This window comes from Pseudonaja textilis, chromosome 13, assembly GCF_049901715.1.
Source record: "Pseudonaja textilis isolate UNSWEBS1 chromosome 13, rPseTex1.2, whole genome shotgun sequence".
NCBI lineage: Eukaryota > Metazoa > Chordata > Lepidosauria > Squamata > Elapidae > Pseudonaja > Pseudonaja textilis.
Genome location: NC_142002.1, coordinates 7,680,228 through 7,704,469, shown reverse-complemented (window position 1 = coordinate 7,704,469; position 24,242 = coordinate 7,680,228). Strand labels below are relative to the sequence as shown.

Below are 24,242 nucleotides of genomic sequence, written 5' to 3'. Positions count from 1 at the left end.
TAGCAGTGCCCCTGTTCTTTGGAAACACTGTAGGATATTGAACTTTTGGAAAGGTGCAACTATTGAACCTTCATAAAAAGATTTGGAGGCTGCAAATTACTTTCTCCATCATGGTCAGGCTTTCTCCAGCCAGATGCTTGAAACCAAAAGTCACAACACATCTGCAGAGTCCCAGACTAGGGAAAACTGCTATAGGCCACTAGCCAAGTATGTTAATGAGATCCTTGAAAGAAAGGGATGGAGTCAGTAGACATTTATAATTTAAACACATTGATACCCAGCTTTTCTGCTAAAAGGAAAGTCAAAGGCAATTAACAGCTGTTAAAATCAATATTTGGGTTCCATGAATGAAAAAGGGGACCACAGAATGGGCTTTTCTTTCTCCTTCCCCTCCTCTTAACCTCTAGAGATGATGTTTCAAGGAAAAAAAATGTTCTTCGTGATTGTGAGGATGACGTGGGGTGTGGAACGAATTGTTTCAGGAGAAGCAAACTCCATTGGATTCAACCCAATAACCAAAAGGCTCAACCTCATCCGTAGAGATCAAGGACTATCATTAATCCAAGCCCCCGATCTTGCAAAAATCACTCAGGGAAGAAATGTTCCAGTACAGCAACAGCACTGGCCCAAATGCATCATTACTGACAATGTTGTCATCATCACCATTTTCGTCATCATCACAAGGGAATCAACCAAAATATGTCAAGGTAAAACAGCTTCCTTTGAACTAAAAGTTTTTGCAGGAATAGGAGGAAAAGAGAGAGAAAAAGAGAGACACAGAGAGAGAGGGAGGGAGGGAGGGAAATCCTGCTTCATGAAATAGAGAGGTCCAATGCCAAGGTACAGATTTAATACACCAATGTGTGCCTGTCTTTTGCCCTCAGTTCTTTCATCTTCACAGCAAGGGAGGACTGCAACCTAATCTTAGCTAGCAATGGATGGAAAATAATCAACGACAGAACCAACTTAGAACTAAGGAGAAATGTCCTGACTGTGAGAAGAATTAACCAGCAGAATGTCTTGCCTTCAGAAATTGTGGGTGCACCAACACTGGAGACTTTTAAGAAGAGATTGGACAATCATTTGACTGAAACATTGTACGGCTTTCTGGTTGAACAGGGGGTGAGACTAGAAGACCTCCAAGGTCCCTTCTAACTGTGTTACTCTATCATTTTTTTTAAAGAAATGATTTGGATAAGATAATCTCTGCCATTTACTGTATATCCCACCTTCTAGCCCTCATTCATTCACTCACTCACTTTATATTCCTGCTTTTCTGTCAGCATAGATAATATTGGGCTCAGGGCCCTTTTCAACAATACGATGTTAGGATTCCATAAAATATAATAAAATCTATTTTGATTTTTGCTACAGCCCAACCCAGGTTTTGGAGGAGAGATGCCCACCTGCACTCAAGAGCCAGAACAAATTATGCAACACAACCTTGAATTTGCAGAAGGCAGAGGCCAGCGATTAGAATGGAGTAAAGCAATTTCTTTCCTCCCTCAATTTTTATTTTTTATTTTTGCTGCAGCTGCTGCAAGGGAGGAGTTAGCGAGCAGGCCTTGTTGGAAACAGAGAAGCCAAACTTGTTGGATGAGCATCTGCTTCCATCTGAGCTCCCAAACAACTGAACTGGGATCACCCTCATTAACGAAGTTGCTTACAATAGCGCCTCTACTGAACGCAGGAGGCATGGGGTTTTTTAAAATAGTCATTTAAACTCTAAGCACAGTTCCCATTGATCAAACTTCCTTTCTGCCACAAGTTGCTGGCTGCAAAACAGGGCAATGGGGGAGGAGGGGAAACGGGAGGGTCAGACTCTGTTTGGACAAAGGGGGAAAGAGAGAGAGGGGGAGAGAGAGAAGAAAGAGAGACTTGGTTCCTTCCCAAGAAGGCATGCTTTCTCCATGAAGTCAGAGTAGCATATTCTCTCTCCTTAATCAGGAATGAGTCTGCCTGAATGATCAGGCTTTTTTGCCCTCGTTGTAGACTCTGATGGTTAAAGAGTTGTGTCACCGGCTCATTCTACGATGATTTTCCATTATTGGATTATCTGTTCTTGGCTGCCTTGGTTGAATGTGGTTATACAATCCAGGGAGGACGCTGCCAGTAGCATAGTCCAGGAGGCAAAAGAGAAATAACTGAGAGGTCCAAAGAAAGGAGAACTTTAGAAAAGGCCTTATAAAGGTTCAGGCTTGTCTATCAATCCAAGATATGTCTTCCCAAAAGAAGGTCACATCTGAAGATAGATATGATCTTCCAGTCATGACACAAAGTTGCCTCTGAACAGAAGTTTGGAAGACACCGTTCCAGTCTTGTTTATTATAAGTCATCATAATAAGCACAAGATTGTTTCCGTCTCAGGGAGTGAAGATGAGAGCCCATATAGTATTTAAGGGACAAATCCTTATGACTGAAGGTCTATCACAATTAGATTTATATACCAAACTTTATAGAGAATTAATGGAGCAAATTGCAAAATAAAAGTTTAAAAAATCCAAAGATCAAGCCAACGCTATAAAACTGTGGTTGCATTCTAACCACTGGGAGGGACAGAGGGAGGGAGGGAAGGGAGGAAGGAAAGGAGGAAATGGGAAGGAAGAAAGGGATAGGAAGGAAGGAAGGAAGGAAGGAAGGAAGGAAGGAAGGAAGGAAGGAAGGAAGGAAGGAAGGAAAGAGATGGGAAGGAGATAGAAAGGAAGGAAAGAGATAGGAAGGGAGGGAGGGAGGGAAGGAGGGAGGGAGATGGAAATGGGAAGGAGTTTCATATAAAATAGAAAGGACTTCTTACCTTGCAACCTGGAGAATGGATTAAAATGAATCTGTTTTTCCTTTTCAGGAGGGCTCGCAAATCTTGACATCGATCATATTGCTCCAGTTCGAGACTCTCAACACATTTCTGTTCCTCCTGCAAGAGACAACACTATTTTTTCTCTCTCTTTCTACTGTAAAGCCTGAGTGGTGACACCCCACTGCAAGACAAATGCTAATCCCGGATTAGGGACGTCTATGTTCCTGCTGCACCTCAACTCAATCTCTGGAGACACCCCCAGTCACCTATGTGGGAGTTGGGTGGCTGTACAAATTTGTTTAATAAATAAATCGAAGCTGTGCATCTGTTTCTCTATCATTGCAATGGCCAACCAGTTCTAACATGACTGCATGAGCCATCCTTGAGGCTGCTCTCAGAGCAGCCATGGACTAAGGGGGTCACCGTGCGCCATCCCATGATCCCTGTTTTGTATCACCTGCCGGATAAAATATTCTCAACAGCACAGTTAGAAGGTTGCAAAATCTCACAAGCGCAGCTGTTTGCAGAAAACAGAAGCCAAAGTGGGGGGGGCTTATTTCTGGCTGGTTGTCAACTCATAAAACATTCTTATGCATGTCTTAGTAGTTGCCATAAAAAAAGGGGGGGGGGGAAGAGGAAGGAAATGTGAAAGAGCAGTGCAGCAGTTTGAAAGTGATAGTACATTCCAACTCTTATCTTTAAAAGATTGTAACTAAACTACCAGAGCTTTTGCCCTTGAATATATTTAATTGGGGAATGTGATTGATGAACGTGCTCAATTGGAGAATCTGGTTTATGACACACCCAAGGGGGAGGGGGAAACAGGGTCACAGTGGACTGTAAATTACATATGCTAGAGTTGGCTTTATACAGGCTAGTGCTAGTAGGTCGCCTCTAATAAATCCTTTGAAGTTTTTTGAAGTTTGGCTTGAGAATCATGATTTAATTAGGGCAATTGCTGGAATCCTGGCACTGGTTCTAACTGTTGAAAAGCCTCCCCAACAAGAGGATGTAACAGTAATGCAGGCAAAATGTCTGCCTTATTCCACCAATCATACCACCCCTTTGTTGGCGTCACAGGTGTCTATGCAACTCAATTCCAAAATTCTTTGCGCTGGATTAAAAAGACTGTAAAATAAGATTCTTAAATTGGCCAATCATTTTCCTCTGCCTGCCTTTCTGGTATAAGTAGCTTCCATCTAGGGTACTTGGTAGAACTGAATCTTTCCGATGCTTCTCAAAAGTTGTCCAAGCAGATTATCCAGTACAAGAACCTATTCTGGAAGGAAACAAGGAATGTGCCTTCATGGACACAACTAGTCTGGCCAAGAAAGGACGAGGCTGATAAACCACCCAAATATCTGGAAGTTGACAGCTCGGATCTACAGTAACCAATCAATTATTAAGCTATCATATCCAAACCATAAAGCCAAAGTTATATTATGGTCCGGTTTCAATGGGTCCATATACTGGAGAGCAGACAGGCGCATGGTAGGATTTGTGTTACATTCATGGGGTGTAATTTTGCCATAGAGCTTTGTATTTCTCAGATCTCAACAACTTCCAAAAGGACTAGGGGGGACATGATAGCAGTATTCTGATATTTGAGAGGCTGCCACAAAGAGGAGGGGGTCAATTTATTTTCCAAAGAACCAGAAGGTAGGAGAAGAAACAATGGATGGAAACTAATCAAGGAGAGAAGCAATCTGGAATTAAAGGAAAAACTTCCTAACAGTAAGGACAATTAACCAGTGGAACAGCTCCAGAAATTGTGAGTGCTTCATTACTAGGTGTTTTTTTTTTAAAGACGAGACTGGACAGTCACTTGTCTGAAATGGTATAGGATCTCCTGCTTGAGCAAGGGGTTGGACTAGAAGATCTCCAAGATCCCTTCTAGCTCTACTCTGATTCTGATTCATTGTAAACCTAAAAAAAAAAAAAGTTGATACTTTGCAATCTCTGGAGCATCACACTGTGTGTCCTACTTGGAATTTCTGTTGGAGACAACCAAGACACACCATCTAGTTCAAAGAACACCTGTTGGAGCAACTAGGAATCAACTTGGTAGTCTTCAAGCAATTTCTCCCCCGGTTTGTGGGCATCTGAAAGAACAGAGTCTTGTCAATAAAATCTACGTGATGATATAATCACTCTCAGAAAACTTTTCCGTGTATTTGTGCCTGTGCATGAATCAAAGGTTTTCAAAATTTTCAGCCTGCATAAATACAGGTGTGTGTGTGTGTGTGTGTGTGTGTGTGTGTGTGAGAGAGAGAGAGAGAGAGAGAGAGAGAGAGAGAGATTCTTCTATTTTGCATAATTAATATTTCTTAAACTGCTGCATGCTAGGTCACTGGTCTTCAAGTAAAACAAAAGAAGTGAGCAAAGGAATAAGTGACTTGACTGAGATATAACCCAAACGCTTGACCCCAGCTCGCTTCTGATTTCAAATTACATTTAATTTTCTTCTTGAAAAAAAGATCACCTAAACTTGCTCTTACTGACCGTGGTAGTGAAGCAGTTTAAAATTCTGACCAACACATCAAAGAAAGCACATTTCAATCCTACATTTTCAGCCAGCACCCTTTTCCTGATCCCAAGGAAAGAATGTCCATTTTTATTAAGCATCTTGCATAAATTACAGTGAAGTATTTCAGGTCACATCAACAGCCAGCAGAGATCCTGTGACAGAAGCATTTTATGTCCTGAAACCTAGTTCCTCACATGTACCAAATGTAACGCTTTCTTGGCTCAACCATAAATATATTTCGCACAGAATTATAAGTGAAAGAAGGGCAGGAAATAACGAGTACCAGCCATCTATGGATGCAATGTTAGCTGCTAAATCTCACTTCCAGCCATCCCAACACAGGGGAATAAACACATTACTAAACATCCCAGGGTTAAAGAACCATTATCAACCCAAACTATCAATTGAAATAATTAAGAACAGCAGCAGAATGAAGTCTACCTGCTTCCAAATGGGCCCGATTATTGTATGAGAAAAGCAGGCTAATCCAAAAAGACCTTGTTTATCTATTGCGCTTACTCAAAAGAACCTGCAGGAATCCTAAGCAAGAGACAGAAAAGGTTGGAGGCAGATTCCCGATTCCAAGATGATGGGTTCATTTCTTTATACTTGGCACCTTTCATCGTTATTGGCCTGTGTTGCTCAACAAGAAAAAAAGAGGAAGTGCGAAGAAGGAAGGAAGGAAGAGGAGGACAACGAAGTGGGTGTAAAAATAATCTCAAACCGTAAGTGTACAGTATACCCATAGAGGAAAGTTTAAAAATAGTGGCTATAAATAAAAAAGGCAATCCATTTCCTCACAGTGGGCCAAAAAACTAACCAGCTGAATCATCTCCCTGCTCAGTTGGTTGCTTGGCTGATGAGCAGCAACTTTCCAGAATCTTGCTCACCTTCATTTTAAGCTGTCTTTTGGCTTGCAGACCATTCTCTCGTCTTCCTTCCAACTCGGTTTTCCTGATCTTTACGGTTTGCAAAATAGGGCAACAAAGCAAGCCTTAAGGGTTATCCTTCACAATTAGCATCTATCTATCTATCTATCTATCTATCTATCTCTATCTTTACCCACCTACCTACCTACCTACCGTTGTGGTTCGCCAGCAGCCAGTACGGACAGCAGAGGTATCGGACAGTGAAGACAAAAGGGAACCAGTCAGGGAGTCTGGTGAGGACTTGGACAAGGGTCCTGCATCCAATGCAGGGATGGGGCCAGGACCATATGAAAATGGGGTGCTGCCTTCGGAGCTTTCGGAGTCTGGCAGCAGAGAAGCAGAGGACCCAGAGCTGCTAGAAGGCAAGAGCAGCTGAAGCAACAGAGGCGACTCGGGAGCAAGGCTGGGAGGTGATTGCCCCTCCCATCAGGGATAAAAGTCAGCCCTCGGTGACGTGCTCTTTGCAGGAAACAAAGAAGTTCATTAGATTCTGATTCCTCATTGAAGCCCTGCAAACTCTGGTTTGTCTCTGCTGGAATTTCTGTCAGTTTATATTCTAAGTAATTGGACTACTGTTTCTTGGCAGCCTTCTACAACCCTGAAAGATGTGAGCTTATCTCAGAGAATTGTGTCTAATGAGTTTTGGCTGGGAATGCAAGAAACTCCCAGTGTTGCATTAAAATAGGTTTGATTTTACACTCAGTTTGTGTTTGCTTAATTTGAATGAAGCCTGGGTCAGAACACTTACCTACCATCTATCTGCCTATCATCTATCACCTATCATCTATCTATCATCTACGTATCTACCTATCATCTAGCTAGCAAGCTCTGCAAGCTGAGATAATGTGCACTGCATTGATGCATTCATACAATTTCACAGCGGAGATGACAGTTGCTCTTTAAAAATTATGATTTAAATTTAGTTGATTTAAGTCAAGTCTTTTTACTAGTGATTTAAATCAACTTGATTTAAATCAAATCCACCCTGCTTCCTGTACTTCTTTTATCTATCCAATGCTTTAATGGATGATCTGTGGACCTCAACTTTCATCAGAAGAAGAAGCATTCCCGGTGAGACAGAAAAGGAACCAAATTTAAAGCAACAGCCAAGGAAGATTGGTTGTTGTGTTTGGAACAAGTCCATGAGTTTGTTGAGGCTTCTCTCTCCCTTTGTCTTACCTCATTTTCGTATACGAAGAGCTGGGTTTTGCAGAGCCGGATGTAACGCTCTTTCCAAAGACTCAAGAGCCCCCCGCTGCTCTTCTTGATCCAGCCAACTTTATCTCCTGACACAGGGCTCTTTAACTTCTCCGAATTTTCCTGTTTCAAACCCCAGAATCAAACCAGGAAGAAAAGAAAGGCATTACTAGGGATTCATAAGCTGCTTTTGACAAAGTTCCAATTTTCTAAGTTTTCCCTTTGAACTTCAAGGACAATGGAGAGTCCCTTAACTATGGTTTCAATAAGCAAAGGACAGTATGCGTGGCCCAAATGAAACAATATCATCGTGATTTAAATAATATGTGAATTCAGATGTGCGTTCTAGTATCCCGATACGTTGCTAAAATATAAATAAAGCATCTGAGTATCTCAAAGGACGCCCAAATTTAATACATTCATGTGTCAAAGGTGAACAGGAAAATATTTGCTGCCCACCCAACTTACCCAAGACATTTGGGGGCCTGTGGAAAAGTACTAAGCTGCCTTTTCCATCAGTTCTAGGTCCAGATACCACCCAAATAGGTGAAACCTGCAAGACTGATGATCCAAGATCTCCCAACGCATCTGAGAACCAAAAAGTCTATTTGGGACAAGCTGTGAGGCTCACGCAATTGTGCCTTCCACACAAAGGAGTGTTTTCATGACTGAGCTGCAACCTCTATCATTTGCAACCACAATTTCACATTGCCCCGTGGTAGGGCTGGCCCTGAATGCCTTTCTTATGGCAATGTGGAAGCTCTCTTTTCTTTTTCTTTCCACCAGAGGCACTAACCAACTGGAATATCAGGACAACATTCCCTGGCTCTCCGTGTTTACTGATCCCAAGCCTCCCCTTGAGCTTGAATGGAGGATGAGAAGCCAAAGAGAGAAGGGCGGGAATTGCTGGAAAGATGATTGTGCATTGAAGTACAGGATGTTCATACAGAAAGTCCCCTTGGCCAATTTATAATGAAATCAATGTAAGAATATTACTGTGAAGCCAAGAGAACGTCTCTGGAGTTTTTTCTTCATCTTTGGAAAAACAAAAGCAAAAATTAAAAGACGCCTTCCCATTAGTATGAATTATTTGAAGAAAAAAAAAAAACGGAATGAAAGTCTAATGTACTAGCTTCTTGCCCAGGCAGAAATATAAGGCCTCTGGCTTAAGCTGAGCCTCTCCACCTAAAGAATTAAGAGCCGGGCCTTCCTCTTCTGACTCAAGCTGATTGGGAAACTTCACATACAGGCAAACCAGCTCTAAATCTGGAACAGAACGAATGAGCTAGAAGAGTCCTTGGAGGTCCTCTAGTCCAGCCCCCCAAATCTGATTTTAAAAGACTCAAAATCAGACTCAAATCTGATTTTTGACATTGTCACATAACACCAGAAAGGTACAAAAAAATGAGCTATGCTTGCTTGCAGGATGAGAAAGGCAACAAACCTATTTCTGTAATCACGGTTTGTTCCACTTTTGCCAATGTTTATTCCTGGACAATGAAGAATAGAATTAGTTCTCGGCTTACAACAATGATTGTTTGAAGTTACGCCGCCACTGAAAAAAAAGTGACTTAGGGTCGTTTTTCACACTTTGGCCAGGTGACCAAAATTCAGATGCTTGGCAACTGGTTCATACTTACAACTGTTGCTGTGTCCTGAGGTCATGTAACACACACCCCTTCTGCAACCTTCTGACAAGCAAAGCTCGATTCATTTAACAACCATGTTACTAACTTTAACGGCCGCAGAGATTCACTTAACAATGGTGGCAAGAAAGGTTGTAAAATGAGGCAAACTTAACAAATGTCTCACTTAGCAACAGACATTTGGGGCTCAATTTGTGGTCATAATTCAAGGACTACCTGTAGGCTATATTGAACCACAAGTACAGTAGTACCGCAAAGACTTCTGCTCACTGCTGTTATCCAGCACTTCATCCACAGAACACTACCTAGAGTCGCTCCTTGATGCTCTATCACTCTTGTCCTTTTCAAAAAAGTGAAAAGTGACCTGGATCTCCACCATTAGCAGGTCTGAGCACATCGCTTCAACAGAATCCCCCAGGATATTTCCCAAAATGTATCCTTTAATGCTCTGTTGTGATTTCCTAAAGACAAGAGGTTTCCATAGTCTAAGCCAAGCACCACTCTCGGTTCCATTCCACAAAATCTAATTGATGCTGAAGGGAGAACTTGCTTTCTTTAGAGACCAGGCCTTCCTTTCTTGATCAGATTCCAAAATTAGAACTTCCCGAACAATGGTTTACATTGTTTTGGAAGGCAAAAAAAAAAAAAAAAGCAAATCACCTGAGGGAGGGAAAAAAATAATAGTAATAATTAGTTTATGCATTCAAAGATGCTTATGCATAAAGAGACATTGAAAAGGACTTGGTATGTTGGAAATAAAGACCTATTTGGAATCAGATGGTTGCAAAGGATGTTTAACCAAGCTAAAATACAATGAGTAAGTCCTTATTATACTGGACAGAACTACCACTGATTATTTGTCTTAGAACAAGGTGAATTTCCTTTAGGATGCAGGATGTACCAAGTAGCATGAAGCACTATTCAACGTTTTTCAAAAGCCCTCTGCCAGTAAATCTGTTCAGATCTGTAGAAAAACCCTTCCTTCCTTCCTTCCTGGCCATTTACTGGATAGGAGGGAGGGTGGGCAGGAAGGGAGGGTTAGATATGGATGAGGTTGTGTTGATGGAAAAGTGGAGATGATGATGACACTAAAGGTGGAGAAGAAGATAACACTAAAAATTCAGGATATGACTTCTCTATAAATGAATATGTGGGAGGGAAAGCTCAGGTTATATATTTTCTGCTTACAATGGCTAGGAATTATGAAGGTTGAGGTTCAAGACATCTGGATGGCATCTGGTGGGGAAGGAGGAAAAGCTCCACTTTGGTTTAAAACAGGGGTGGGGAACAATGGCCCTTTTATGGCCCAGGATGTCTCAGGAATTCTGGGAGTTGAAGTCCACAAGTCATACAAGAGGCCATCGCTCCCTATATCTGGGTTTTTCCCAATTATCTTAACTCGAAACTCTACAGGACTGAGCCACAGATCTACCACATTAAATTCTGGCCCTACTTGTGGCTTCTTACCAAGATGTTTTGTAAAAGAAATCTATTTTGCTGAAAAGACTATCTGCACATGCACATCCTAACCCATCTTCTCAAAGGACAACCGGACGTTTTCAAGTTCAGTGCTATGAATTGAGCACTTACACCAAAGGTAGAGAACCATGGCTCCTTTATGATTTATGGATTTCAATTGAAGTCCACAAATTATAAAAGGGCCATTATTCCCCACCCTGACCTACTCCCTAGAAGGTAGGGTAGTACCTTGTTAAAGAATTCAAGGTTATAGGAAAGACACGAAGTTTGAAAAGTGCAACACTTGAAGAAGTTGACTTTGATCTGTGCTAAAACTAATATTCTTTTCTAGAACTTCAAAGCTTTCATTGAGAGTTTTTATAAGGTAGCAATTTGCTAGCCCACATGGCATTTAACAGAGATCTAGACATGACTCTAGAGTCGATTTTGTTCTAGTGGTTAAAGCATCAAATGAGAAAGTGAGAGACTGTGAGTTCTAGTCCTGCCTTAGTGACTGTGAGTTCTAGTCCTGCCTTAGGTGCCCTTGGGCCAGTCACTTTCTCTCAGCTCCAGGAAGGAGGCACTGGTTTCTGAAAATTCCTAGACAGAAAAACTGCAAGGATTTGTCCGGGCGGGCTCTGAGAACAGAACATGATTGAATGGAAGAAAAGAAAGAAGCCATGATTCTAGAGTTGCTCTGACATTTCAAAAGAGAGAAAGACTGTCCATTTTAAAATTTATTTTAAATCAGCATGCTGTGAATGTGTTCACAAGGCACTTGGGCCACTCATCCAAATTTTCATCTAGGTTCATACAAACGTCTATGCTTTTCAAGAGCAGCTCAATTTACAGGAAACAGACTGGTCAGTTGGTTCATCAATCACCCAGTGACCCTCCCCTTGTTCAGGGTTCAGATTGACTGACCGAGGCTGTAAAGAATATCTAAAAATGAATGCAAATAACCAAAGAGATTAATATGCAGAAATGGGAGGGGAGAAGAGAAATGAAACAGTGAAATGAAACAGAGAAATGAATTCAAGCTCACTTATCAGTTCCTCTAAGCTTCCAGACTATCAGAATCATTTTTTATAGCAATAAATTAAGGAAGCACCAAAATGGACCACTCCCACAAGTAGCTGGGATCATACAGAATAATACAGAGTTGGAAGGGACCTTGGAGGTCTTCTAGTCCAACCCCCTACACAAGCAGAAGATCCTATACCATTCTGGACCCAATCTCTTCTTAAAATCTTCTAGTGATAGAGTACCGTTATCATTGTTTAGTGCAGGGGTCGCCAACCTTTTGGACCTCAGGGACCACCAAACTCATAATTTTAGATCCCAGGGACCACTAACTGGCTATGTGGGTGTGGCCTAATTTGTGGGTGTGGCTTGGTGGTCATGTGACTGGCTGGGCATGGCTTGTTTGTAAATATTATAAATATTTATATAAATATTGAATTTTTTATTTAAAAAAACAGCATTTTTTACCCAAAATCAGGCAAAGCAAGCAGGCAGATTGAGTTGCTCACAGAATTACAGATTCATTCAGAAATCAATCTATCTGCCATTGGCGAGTTCAGTCTGTCACATAAAATTTGCTTGCAAGCAAACTCAAAAAATTTGCTAGCAAGCAAACTCACAAAATTAACTCACAACACACCATGCAAGTAAATAATGATTTTTTTATTTTTTAAAAGAGCAACTTTTACCCAAATCAGGCAAAGCAGGCAGGCAGATTGAGTTGCTCACAGAATCATTCAGTGATCTATCTATCTGCCATCGGCTAGCTCAGTCTCTCAAATTTGCTTGCCGTGAGTCTGCACTGAATTTGCTTGCAAGCAAACCTTCAGTCCTAAGGGAGGTTTGGCTGTGCTTAGCTAGAAAGCAAGAAATCCAACCATTTCCTGCTTCCTAACTAATCTAAATCTCCCGGCAGTGCAGAACAGATGATGGTCGGAAAAAGGAAAAATAACAATTTTAGCAGGCAAGTTTGCCGGATAAGGAGTGGGTGGGGAGGGTTCCCGCAGGCCATGTGGGTGACGCAGCCTTGTGTTTCTGCGCAGCCTGGATTGCTTTGGGGGAGGGGGTGCTCTGGGGGTGAGATTTCTCTGCAGCCCACCAAAATTTTCTCAAGGCCCACCAGTGGGCCACGGCCCACCAGTTGGCGACCGCTGGTTTAGTGCATTGTATCCATCACTCCAGGGAGGAGTGTTGGTTTCACCTGTTGAAGGACTTCATCTAATTGTGGTTTATAAAATTAGTGCAATGGGCAAAGCTGTCTAGGATCACATAAGCTATTATCTGAGCTGTGGCGTGTTGGTTAGAGTGCACTACTGCAGGCTATTTCTGCTGACTGCCCGCTGCCTGCAACTTGGCAGTTCGAATCTCACCCAGCTCAAGGTTGACTCAGCCTTCCATCCTTCCAAGGTGGGTAAAATGAGGACCCAGATTGTTGCGGGCAAGAGGCTGACTCTGTAAATGGCTTAGAGAGGGCTGTAAAGCACTGTGAAGTGATATATAAGTCTTAAGTGCTATTGCTACCTGTCAAAGCACAAAATCCATCTAATCTGCATATATACTTCTGCCGAACAATGTGCTGAGGTCCTGAGGCATTTAAGACTCCATCATGGCCACTATGTATATAAATACTGTTTGTCTACAGCCGAGAATTCTTGGATGCAAAAATCCCTTTGCTATTATTTTGCTAGTTTCAGGATGCAAGTGATATTTGCTCAGTTTGTATTTTTAGAAGCTAATGCTTAAACGCATCACAGTCTTAGCCTGGAGCGTGTTCTATAGGACAATAGGATTTTATTTCCAAGCAGAGCTGCACAAGCATACCCTGAATGTGAAGCTTTTCGAGGGTCAACATAATTATTCTTATGCTGCAGCGATAACAACAATATCCAGATGACTAGTAACAACCCAAGGTTACCTCGGGTCCGTAATTTGAAATCAATTCAATATAACCAAATTCCGTGCTTTCAACTTTTGTCTACTGATATACCTTGTTTAGAGAGAGAGGGAGAACTCTAAAAGAAATCTTCTGAAGATATCAGGAAATAGTGTCTTTCCTGTAACCTTCAGATCTGTGTACAAATTTAGCCATACTGGGACTTCTAACAGAAACCTTTTTGATGCCATTTTTAGAAACAGAATGGTTTTTTAACACTTATTCCTGCACACATGGCCTTAAGCTGTTGCACAGCCTGCAAATAATTCACACAAAATACTGTAGCTCTGATAACTTGTATGCTTTGCTCCCAAATAATACAAGGAAGGTGTACAAGGATACTTGCGTGTAAGCATCATATTAGCTTGTCGTAAAAAAAAAAAATAGCACTGCATTTTTCTGCATAATTGACCCCAGGTATACGTCACCAATAGATGCTTGCAATTGCTTTGAAAAGAAGTATTTCCAGTTGCTGGAATCTGCAAGTTTTGTTCCTCCTAATTCATTTTTTCGTAGTTGTCCAAATGAACCAAAAAGGGATCTACCCGCACATATTATGACACAGATTCACGTGACACCACCACTACCCCTTTTAGCAAGGAGCGAGGTACACGTGCAGCCAAGTTAATTCAATTCTATCTGACCCTACACTGGCTCGGTGCACATCAAGTCTAAATACCACATCAAGATTACGTTAAGCCTTTCTTCCTTGTCTAAACTTTTTTCCAAGCAGCAAATAAAAGAAAATACATGTGGTTGGTAAAACTGACAGTGAAATTGACAGGCACATGTCAAAACCTCTGGAGGAAAAAAACATACAAGCTATAATACAGGTAATCTTCTCAGTTATGACAACAATTGAGCCCAAAATTTATGTAGCTAAGTGGAACATCTGTTAAGTGAGTTTTGCTCCATTTTATGACTTCTCTTGCCACAATAGTTAATTTAACAATTGTTCATTTTTAGTAAGTGAATTGTTGCATTAGTTGAGTTAGTAAGATGGCTGTAAAACAAATCTGGATTCCCCATTGACTTTGCTGGTCTCAAAAGCTGACCCTAGGTTGCATCAAGATTTATGCAACCATCATAAATAGGAATCAGGTGCCAAACACCTGAATTTTGATCATGTGACTGTGGGGATACTGTAACGGTCATTTAAGTGCGAAAAATCATCGTAAGTCACTTTTTTCAGTGCCGTTGTAACTTTGAGCTGTCACTAAATTAACGGATGAAAAGCCGAGAACTACCTGAATAAGGAAGGAAAGAGAAAAAGAAAAGAGAAATGCAAGAAACGGAAAAAAATTAAAGAACAGCAGGCATAAAGCACCATTATGTTTTAGCCAACCTCTCTATAGTTATGTCATTTCTCTCTATGATCTATCCTGTTTAATTGTCAGGACCACAAATCATAAGTTCAGTTTTTCCCCCTCATTTCTATGCCAAAAGCCCTTAAGAGGCTTCCAGTCATCCATAAACATAGACAATGCCTTTTCTGTAATCAAAGAAGTTACTTGATCTAGCTCTGCAAGATTTGTCCATTTCACTGACCATTCCTCCATAGAGGGCAACGCTGAATCTTTCCACCTCTTCTACATATAATCAGTGGTGGGATTCAATTTTTTTTACTACCGATTCTGTGGGTGGGGCTTGGTGGGCGGGGCTTGGTAGGTATGGCAGGGGAAGGATACTGCAAAATCCCATTCCCTCCCCACCCCATAAACCTGCCTTAAAGCTCCATTCTCCTGTGCAGGGCAACAAAAGAAGACCCAGCCGATCAGCTGGGACTCAGTGGGAGAAAGAGACTAGATGGGGGCGGGGCCATTCAGAGGTGGTATTTGCTGGTTCTCTGAACTACTCAAAATTTCTGCTACTAGGTCTCCAGACTTGGTCAGAACCTGCTGAATATCACCTCTGCATATAATAACTTCGCTTCAGTAAACCACATTTTGAAATAACATAAACTTTCTGGGCTTGGAATCTGAATGTTACCCAGAAATCATCAGAATGTAACCATGTGAGCCTGCAAACAGCCGTAAATGGGGGCCAGTTGCCAATTGCTTAAAATGTGGCTATCCCACATGAGGGCAGCACTCAGAACTTTTAATCTGAGTCTACTGGTGAAACTTGAAAAAATTAGAATATCGTGCAAAAGTTCATTTATTTCAGTAATGCAACTTAAAAGGTGAACCTAATATATGAGAGAGACTCATTACATGCAAAGCAAGATAGTTCAAGCCATGATTTGTCATAATTGAGATGATTATGGCTTATAGTTCATGAAAACCCCAAATCCACAATCTCAGAAAATTAGAATATTGTGAAAAGGTTCAATATTCTAGGCTCCAAGTGTCCCACTCTAATCAGCTAATTAAGCCATAACACCTGCAAAGGGTTCCTGAGCCTTTAAATGGTCCCTCAGTCTGGTTCAGTAGGAAGCACAATCATGGGAAAGACTGCTGACCTGACAGTTGTGCAGAAAACCATCATTGACACCCTCCAGAAGGAGGGAAAGCCACAAAAAGTAATTGCAAATGAAGTTGGATGTTCCCAAAGTGCTGTATCAAAGCACATTAATAGAAAGTTATGTGGAAGGGAAAAGTGTGGAAGAAAAAGATGCACAAGCAGCAGGGATGACCACAGCCTGGAGAGGATTGTCAGGAAAAGGCCATTCAAAAGTGTTGGGGACTTTCAGTGCATCAAGAGCCAGCACACACAGACGGATCCTAGACATGGGCTCCAAATGTCGTATTCCTCTTGTCAAGCCACTCCTGAACAACAAACGTCAGAAGCACCTTACCTGGGCTAAGGAAAAACAGAACTGGTCTGTTGCTCAGTGGTCCAAAGTCCTCTTTTCTGATGAGAGCAACTTTTGCATCTCATTTGGAAACCAAGGACCCAGAGACTGGAGGAAGACTGGAGAGGCACACACTGCAAGATGCTTGAAGTCCAGTGTGAAGTTTCCACAGTCTGTGTTAATTTGGGGGGCCATGTCATCTGCTGGTGTTGGTCCACTGTGCTTCATTAAGTCCAGGGTCAATGCAGCCATCTACCAGGAGATTTTGGAGCACTTCATGCTTCCTTCCGCAGACAAGCTTTATGGGGATGCTGACTTCATTTTCCAGCAGGACTTGGCACCTGCCCACACTGCCAAAAGGACCAAAACCTTGTTCAATGACCGTGGGATTACTGTGCTTGATTGGCCAGCAAACTCTCCTGACCTGAACCCCATAGAGAATCTATGGGGCATTGCCAAGAGAAAGGTGAGAGACATGAGACCGAACAATGCAGAAGAGCTGAAGGCCGCTATTGAAGCATCCTGGTCTTCCATAACACCTCAGCAGTGCCACAGGCTGATAGCTTCCATGCCACGCCGCACTGAGGCAGTAATTGCTGCAAAATGGGTCCAAACCAAGTACTGAATACATATGCATGCTTATACTTTTCAGAGGTCCGATATTGTTCCTTGTACAATCCTTGTTTTCTTGATTGCATGTAATATTCTAATTTTCTGAGATTGTGGATTTGGGGTTTTCATGAGCTGTAAGCCATAATCATCTCAATTATGACAAATCACGGCTTGAACTATCTTGCTTTGCATGTAATGAGTATCTCATATATTAGGTTCACCTTTTAAGTTGCATTACTGAAATAAATGGACTTTTGCACGATATTCTAATTTTTTGAGTTTCACCTGTATGTACCCTTTTTAGATATCTGTTATGACATCGAATGGTCAGTAGGAGAATGATCATAAGACAAGCACTACCTGTAAACTATATACAATAAAAGCTTAGAGTACTGGTTTTCAATCTGTGGCCCAAAATGGACGGAGGGGGTTCACAAAGTCTTGAAGTAATATGATTTAAATCTTGAGTTAAGTCTTGAGGGCCTGTGGCCACAAAAGTTATTTAAAGAGCCAAGGTGGCGCAGTGGTTAGAGTGCAGTACTGCAGGCTACTTCTTCTGACTGCTGGCTGCCTGCAATTTGGCAGATCGAATCTCACCAGGCTAAAGATTGACTCAGCCTTCCATCCTTTCAGGGGTCAATCAAATGAGGACCTAGATGGTGGGGGCAATAGGCTTGACTCTGTAAACCACTTAGAGAGGGCTGCAAAAGCACTTGTGAAGCGGTATAAAAGTCTAAGTGCTGTTGCTAAAGGGGGGTCCATGGCATGAACCTCCTCACTTAGAATATTATATAAACCAGATCAAAATGCAGGACCATCCCTTCCCATTCTAACCACTAAGTTAAACTAAAGGCTGGGGTTTGTTTGTATGGTTTCCATGACATCCACCGAAGTGAAGAAGATGGGGTGCCGGTACGGAGAAGGGGAAACACCCATGATTGTGCATTAGCTTAAGGCCACCCACAAGCTCAGATTAGTACCTATAGGTTTTGTTATTGTTGTTCTTTCCGATATCCCCTCAAAAACCCTTTTTAGAGAAAACTCTGTGCATGAACAGTTGGGCTCCAAGTAGCACATCTGCAGAATTACAGAATGTACATAAGAATTGTTATGATGTCCTATTTCTTCACGCTGTTGGCAGGCTATGCTGCAGTCAGAATGAAGTTGTCACACCTCATAAAAACACTGTTATGAAATAAGGAGCAAATTGTTTTTGAGTAGAGAAAGTATGTCTAAAAAGGAAATAAAGAGGTGCGGGCTAAGCCTCAAAGGTTTTAAAAATACATAAAACCGATCCATAAATTCTGTATTCCTTTGGCAATTAAAAAAAATATTCCAGGTGCTGAAAGCAAACAATAACATAAGGACGAGAGCATCATTAACTTGTTCAGAAGCATCTGACTGTCCAGTTATGAGGAAAAAACTCCATAAAACTGTATCAAATGATCCAGCAACAATTATATACCTTAAGTTCTCAAGGACATAAGTTCAAAATACAGGAGCAATTGCCAGATCTTTACCCTGGGTGTTAATTCATTTGGAAAAATCACCGCAATGCCACAAGTTACAACCTTAGCTAAAACTCTTTTTTTTTTTAAACCAACAGAAAGGACAGGAAGGAAATTAGTCTTTGGTCACTCCCTAGCTGCAGAATGGTTGAAAGGAATAATTTGCATGAAATGACTGGATTTGCACAACAAATTGAACCACGAAGTAGCTGGCCATGTTCTAGGCTAATGCATCATGCAAAATCCAGGCAGGAATGTTTAGCTTAGGATTCCCATGTTGTTGAATTCAGAGAATTGGGCTAATTGAGCAAATGGTGACTAGGGGAAACCAGGAAGAGGCCTATACTGGTGCTTCATCTCCAATTCATTTTCTAGTGGGAAAATCATTATCAGCTACCATAAGCCAATGCTGGACTGTACAGGCAATGGGTCTACAGTAGCTGTGTACTGTAGTCCTGCAACCCAACAGGACAGACACAGACTTCAGAGGATAATTAGGACGGCAGAAAAAACAATGGTTACCAACCTCCCTTCCATGGAGGACCTGTCTACTGCCCGAATCAAAAAGAGAGCTGTGAAAATATCTACAGGCCCCTCACAACCCGGACATAAACTGTTTCAACTCCTACCCTCAAATCGGCCCTATGGAGCACTGCACACCAGAACAACTAGACACAAGGACAGTTTCCCCCCAAAAGCCATCACTCTGCTAAACAAGTAATTCCCTCAACACTGTTCAACTATTACAAAGTCTGCACTACTATTAATGCTAATCTTCTCATCACTCCTTATCACCCATCCCCTCCCACTTGTGATTGTAGGACTGTAACTTTGTCGCTTGTATCCTTACGATTTATATTGACTGTTTCCTAGTATGAATTGATTGCTGATTGTATCCTATGACTATCATTAAGTGTTGTGCGTTATGATTCTTGATTCTTAACAAATGTATCTTTTATGTATACTGAGAGCATTTACACCAAGACAAATTCCTTGTGTGTCCAATCACATTTGGCCAATAAAGTATTCTATTCTATTCTATTCTATTCTATTCTATTCTATTCTGTTCTGTTCTGTTCTATTCTATTCTATAGATCACTGCACACCAGAACAACTAGACACAAGGACATTTTTTCCGACCGCCATCACTCTGCTAAACAAATAATTCCCTCAACACTGTCCAACTATTTATAAAATCTGCATTACTATTACTATTAATCTTCTCATCACTCCTTATCACCCATTCATTCCCTCCCACTAGTGACTGTATGACTATAACTTTGTCGCTTGTATCCTTACGATTTATATTGACTTGTTTCCTAGTATGATTTGATTGCTTATTGTACCCTATGACTATTATTAAGTGTGATATAATTCTTGACTCTCGACAAATGTTTCTTTTCTTCTATGTACACTAAGAGCACATGCACCAAGACAAATTCCTTGTGTGTCCAATCACACTTGGCCAATAAAGAATTCTATTCTATTAAGGTTGAAATGGAAACTTGTGATGTTGAGAGATGCTCTCAGTCATCCTGGCCAATGATGAGAGAAGGCCAGGAGCAAGTTGTTTGTGGCATCTGAAGGAAAATAAATTCCCTGGCTTGGTTTTAAGGCAACCTGCTTGCAGAGAAAGAGCAACTAAGATGATTAAAGGCCTGGAGATTGAAACGTATGAAGAATGGTTGCAGGAATTAGGTATGTCTAGTCTAGTGGACTAAGGGGTGACATGATAGCAATATTCTGGTATTTGAGGGGCTGCCACAAAAAAGAGGGGGCCAACTGATTTTACAAAGAACAAGGCAAAAAAAAAAAGCAATGGATGGAAACTAATCAAGGGGAGAAGCAACCAGGAATTAAGGAGAAACAATGAGGACAATTAACCAGTGGAACAACTTGCCTCCAGAAGTTGTAGCTGCTTCATCACTGGAGGCTTTTAAGAAAAGACTGAACAACCACTTGTCTGAAATTGTATAGGATCTCCTGTTTGACCAGGGGGTTGGACTAGAAGACCTCCAAGGTCCCTCTAATCTGATTGATTGATAAGCTAGTTTAAATGTATGTCTTGACAGCTCCTCTAATAGCTAACTGTGGATTACCGATTGCAGGTCAAGATTTGTTGGATCGCCTCCCCGTTTTCGATGTCAGATCTTTTTAAGCATGAAGCTTAAATATCTATTTGCTTTTCTCCTCCCTGTTGCAGGAGGCAGGCAGGCAGGCAGGCAGGCAGGGAGCAACAGAGACAGATCAGCAGATTTACACCGTACCATTACCATATCCTTATAAAGCATTAAAAAGGCCGTTTCCTCTTCTGAGAAGCAGAACAGCTGAAGGGCTGGTGAAAAGCCTTTTTTTTTTTCTGTGTGAGGAACAGCCCCTGCGAGCAGAAGAAGAAGAAAAAGGCTTGTGGTGCCAAGGTAGAAGTGCCCCGACAGAATGAATGCAAACAGGTTGTTGGCAAAAGAAGGCAAGACGCTATTTGAACAGACAAGAGTTGTATAGGGAAAGCAAAAACAAAACAAAACAGGGGACGAGGGAAGAGACAGAAATAATAATAATAATAATAATAATAATAATAATAATAATAATAATAGTAATAATAATAATAATAATAATAATAATAATAATAGTAATAATAATAGTAATAATAATAATAATGACACACATGAATCCTTTAAACTCTTAAGGTCAAAGACAGGAATGGTTCGTTCTCCATCGGGGTCAGGCCAGATTCAGAAGCACAAAAGATACTGGAAATTCTTTTGAAAAGAACGGCATTCTGTTTGCAGCACAAGAACGGCCTGTTCTAGGAAGTCCCCATGCTAAAGATTAAAAAATATGATGGAACCGAAACAAACTCCTTGGAGTATTCCATCTATAAGTTCTATTTTTGCAACTTCAGCGCAGCCGGACAACAGTTACAATTCAGGGACCGGGAACAACATGTGCCATGAGTTGCGTTAAGTTGCAGTTGGTAAAGTTCAGGAATAAACTACGTTCAACCAGGTTCCCACGACATGCTAAGCCGGAAGTTCTCTTGCTTGAAAATCCTGGTCATTCCTCGCATCGCTTTCCCACAAGCCACACCGGAGTCAATTGGCTTCCTAGAAAAGAGGCCTCCTTATCTTTCCTTTTCAGCTGATTCTAGACCAGGCTTCATTCTAGAATTGCTTCTAGAAAGCAATTCCTTTCAGGCACACAGGAAGAAATACTTCCTTTAAGATAGCAATGCAGATTTTTTTTTTCTTTTTGCAGAAATGCAAATTTAAATCGATGCATCTTTCTCCCAGACTTCCTAATGCAACTGGCAAAGGATGAACGGGGGCATCTCCTAAAATCTAAATGAAATGCTGACTTGAGTAAATGGTTCAATCAGGAATGGGAGATTCGCATACATTTCCCTACTGCTGCTTCTGAAGTACAGATCTCAACAGAGAAAAGGGGGTGGGATCTGTAATCAAAAAAGGCCCTTTAAGGTGCTTTGCCTCTGGTTTTCAGGCACAACCATTTAACTGTGGCAACCCCTAACCTCCACGGGCATCTGGAGTTCAGAGAAAGGATGCCAAAGTTTCATTTTATTGGGCTTCCTAACAGTTGGCATCCAGTCCAGCTCCTCATATCTCTATATTTCTTCTCTGTCTTAATGGATCTTTGGAATGTTAGATGGTAATGCAAGAGATCATCTAGTCCAACCCCCCTGCCCAATCAGTGCAAAAAGAAAGTAAACAGAAAACCAACAGCCTGCATTTATGCAACATTCCAAAGGTGACTTAGTTTGACTCCCGAATAAAATAATTATTGTATTATTTTGCAAAATTAGGTTGGTTGGTACATCGTTTATGTACAAACCCAGGAAATGAGATTCAATGAATAAACCATTATTAAACACAGGTGAACATGCTCTATATGAACACAGCCAGGAGAGCTGAAGGACCGAAAGAGAATGCAAAAAGACAGGATTGAATGGGACAGAAACTCTGGGAGGGAAGGCAGGCTGAGTGCCTGGGGGCGGGGGGGGCCTAAGACTCTGCTTAGGGCTCCCCAACCACCATAGGTAGCTCTGCTCACTGCGTCCCCGCGAGCTACTCAATCCATACCCCACATCGAATCTGCATGCCAGCCACTCTTCCCAACTTACTAAAGGCGAAGAAGAGCTACTTGCTGATTGCTTACCTGCCCAAAATACAGAGCCAGGTTTGAACCCCAATCCACCATCCCCCCCCCAAACACGATTAACCTCTCAAAGTGTTTTGCTGCTTTGCAAGTAACTTGGAGCATCTACCCACCAGCTAAGCAAAACTTTTCTTGTCTTTTATCAAGTTTGGGGACTACCAGACAACTCAATGATTCCCCTCTTGCACCGCCCGCCCCCTCATCCTCCCCCCTCCCACTTTCCCAGGCTGTGCCCCCTACCCACCCAGGAAAACAAACCTTCCCAGCCTTTTTATCCCCCTTCTTCTTCTCGAGTTCCCTCCCGCTTGGTGTCAGCTGCAATCTTGGCAGGAAGGAAGAAAAGGCCCATTTCGCTTCTCTTCCCTCCCAGCCTCCCTCCCTCGCCCCCCCCGCCCCAAACACATACCTCGCAATGGCCTCCCGTCCTCCCTCTCCATCAACTCTTCCAAACACACGCATGCACAGAAACACAACACACAGACACACACATACAACTTAAGCCCCTTTCCTCCCCCTCGACTTGAAACTCACCAAGTTTAACTTCGGGGCAAAACAGAAGTCCGGGTTTAAAATAATAATAATTTAAAAAATAGGCTGGAAAAGGGTAGGTAGATAGGTAGGTGGGAGGGAGGGAGGCTGAATCCTGGATTTGGGACCAATACCCCCTTCCCCCTTTAAGCAAGCCAAGCCTCGACCAAGCTACAGAACTGAAACTTAAACTTTTTCCCCCCCAACTCCGCTTCGCTCCCGGACCCTTTTTAAAAACACGCCTCGCCAACAAACCCAGCATTACTCACATCTTCCATGGTCGGGAGGTGGAAGGAGCCAGCCGGTCAGCTTCTCTGCTCTTGCCCTCCTCCCTCCCCGCTTGGCCGGCCGAGGAACCCGACGGCTTTTCTGCCCGGCACGCCGAAAATGAAAGGAAGAAGCGCCGCTCGCTTCCCCCCCACCCGCCTCCCGCCCCGACACTCCTGCCAGTTTCACGCGCCTCGGGGCGGCTCCATCTCTGCACGGACGCTCTCGCTCTTCCCACCCTGGGTTACCAGCGAAGCCGGCGCAGGCAAAGCCAAGGCAGGGCAAGGCAAAAAGGCAAAGGCGGAGCCGAAGGCGTGTAACTTGCAGGGCGAAGGGAGGGAGGGGGCGAAGGAAGTCCTGGGTTCGAAACGCCGCCGCTTGGGGCGCCCCTCCGCCAGCCCTCTGCAACTTTGCGCGAAAGCGCAAAGAAGTAGCCCGTCGCTGTTTGTTGCTGCTGCTAGTGTTGTTTTGTTGTTGTTATTGTTGATGTTGAACGGGAGGTGGAGGAGAGAGCCCCCCCCCCACTTCCCGAGCGAGGGGGCTGGTTGCTCGGGAAAAGGAAGTCGTTGGAAAGGGTGGGGGGATCCTTGAGGCTCTCCGAACTTGCTTGTTTTCTGGCAGACGTTTGGCGACCCAAACTAGCTTAACACCGTCAGCGGTAGCCTGAGGAGGCTAACCTCGCCAGACTAGCATCGTCGGATTAGTACTAGCGCTGATGAAGTTACCTGGTTTGGCTCTTGGGACGCTTGCAAGAAAACAAGGGAGCTGGGAGTGCTTCTCCTCACCCTCCCTTCAACCCCACAAACCTCACTCCTCTCTAGCACTAATGATGTTACCTAGTGTGGCTGATGAA

The 24,242-nt window shown here is 42.4% G+C and overlaps 1 protein-coding gene across 1 annotated transcript in view; it reads right to left on the bottom strand.

Moving 5' to 3' along the window:
- PLEKHO2 (pleckstrin homology domain containing O2) overlaps window positions 1-23,652 on the bottom strand; it is a 38,622-nt gene extending 14,970 nt beyond the window's left edge. The window contains exons 1-3 of the mRNA XM_026709425.2: window positions 23,392-23,652; window positions 7,430-7,570; window positions 2,795-2,911 (exon numbers count right to left, since the gene is read on the bottom strand). Of these exons, the coding sequence (XP_026565210.1) occupies window positions 2,795-2,911; window positions 7,430-7,570; window positions 23,392-23,400 (267 nt within the window). The 5' untranslated portion in view covers window positions 23,401-23,652. The remainder of the gene's footprint in view (window positions 1-2,794; window positions 2,912-7,429; window positions 7,571-23,391) is intronic.
- Window positions 23,653-24,242: the final 590 nt, after the last annotated feature.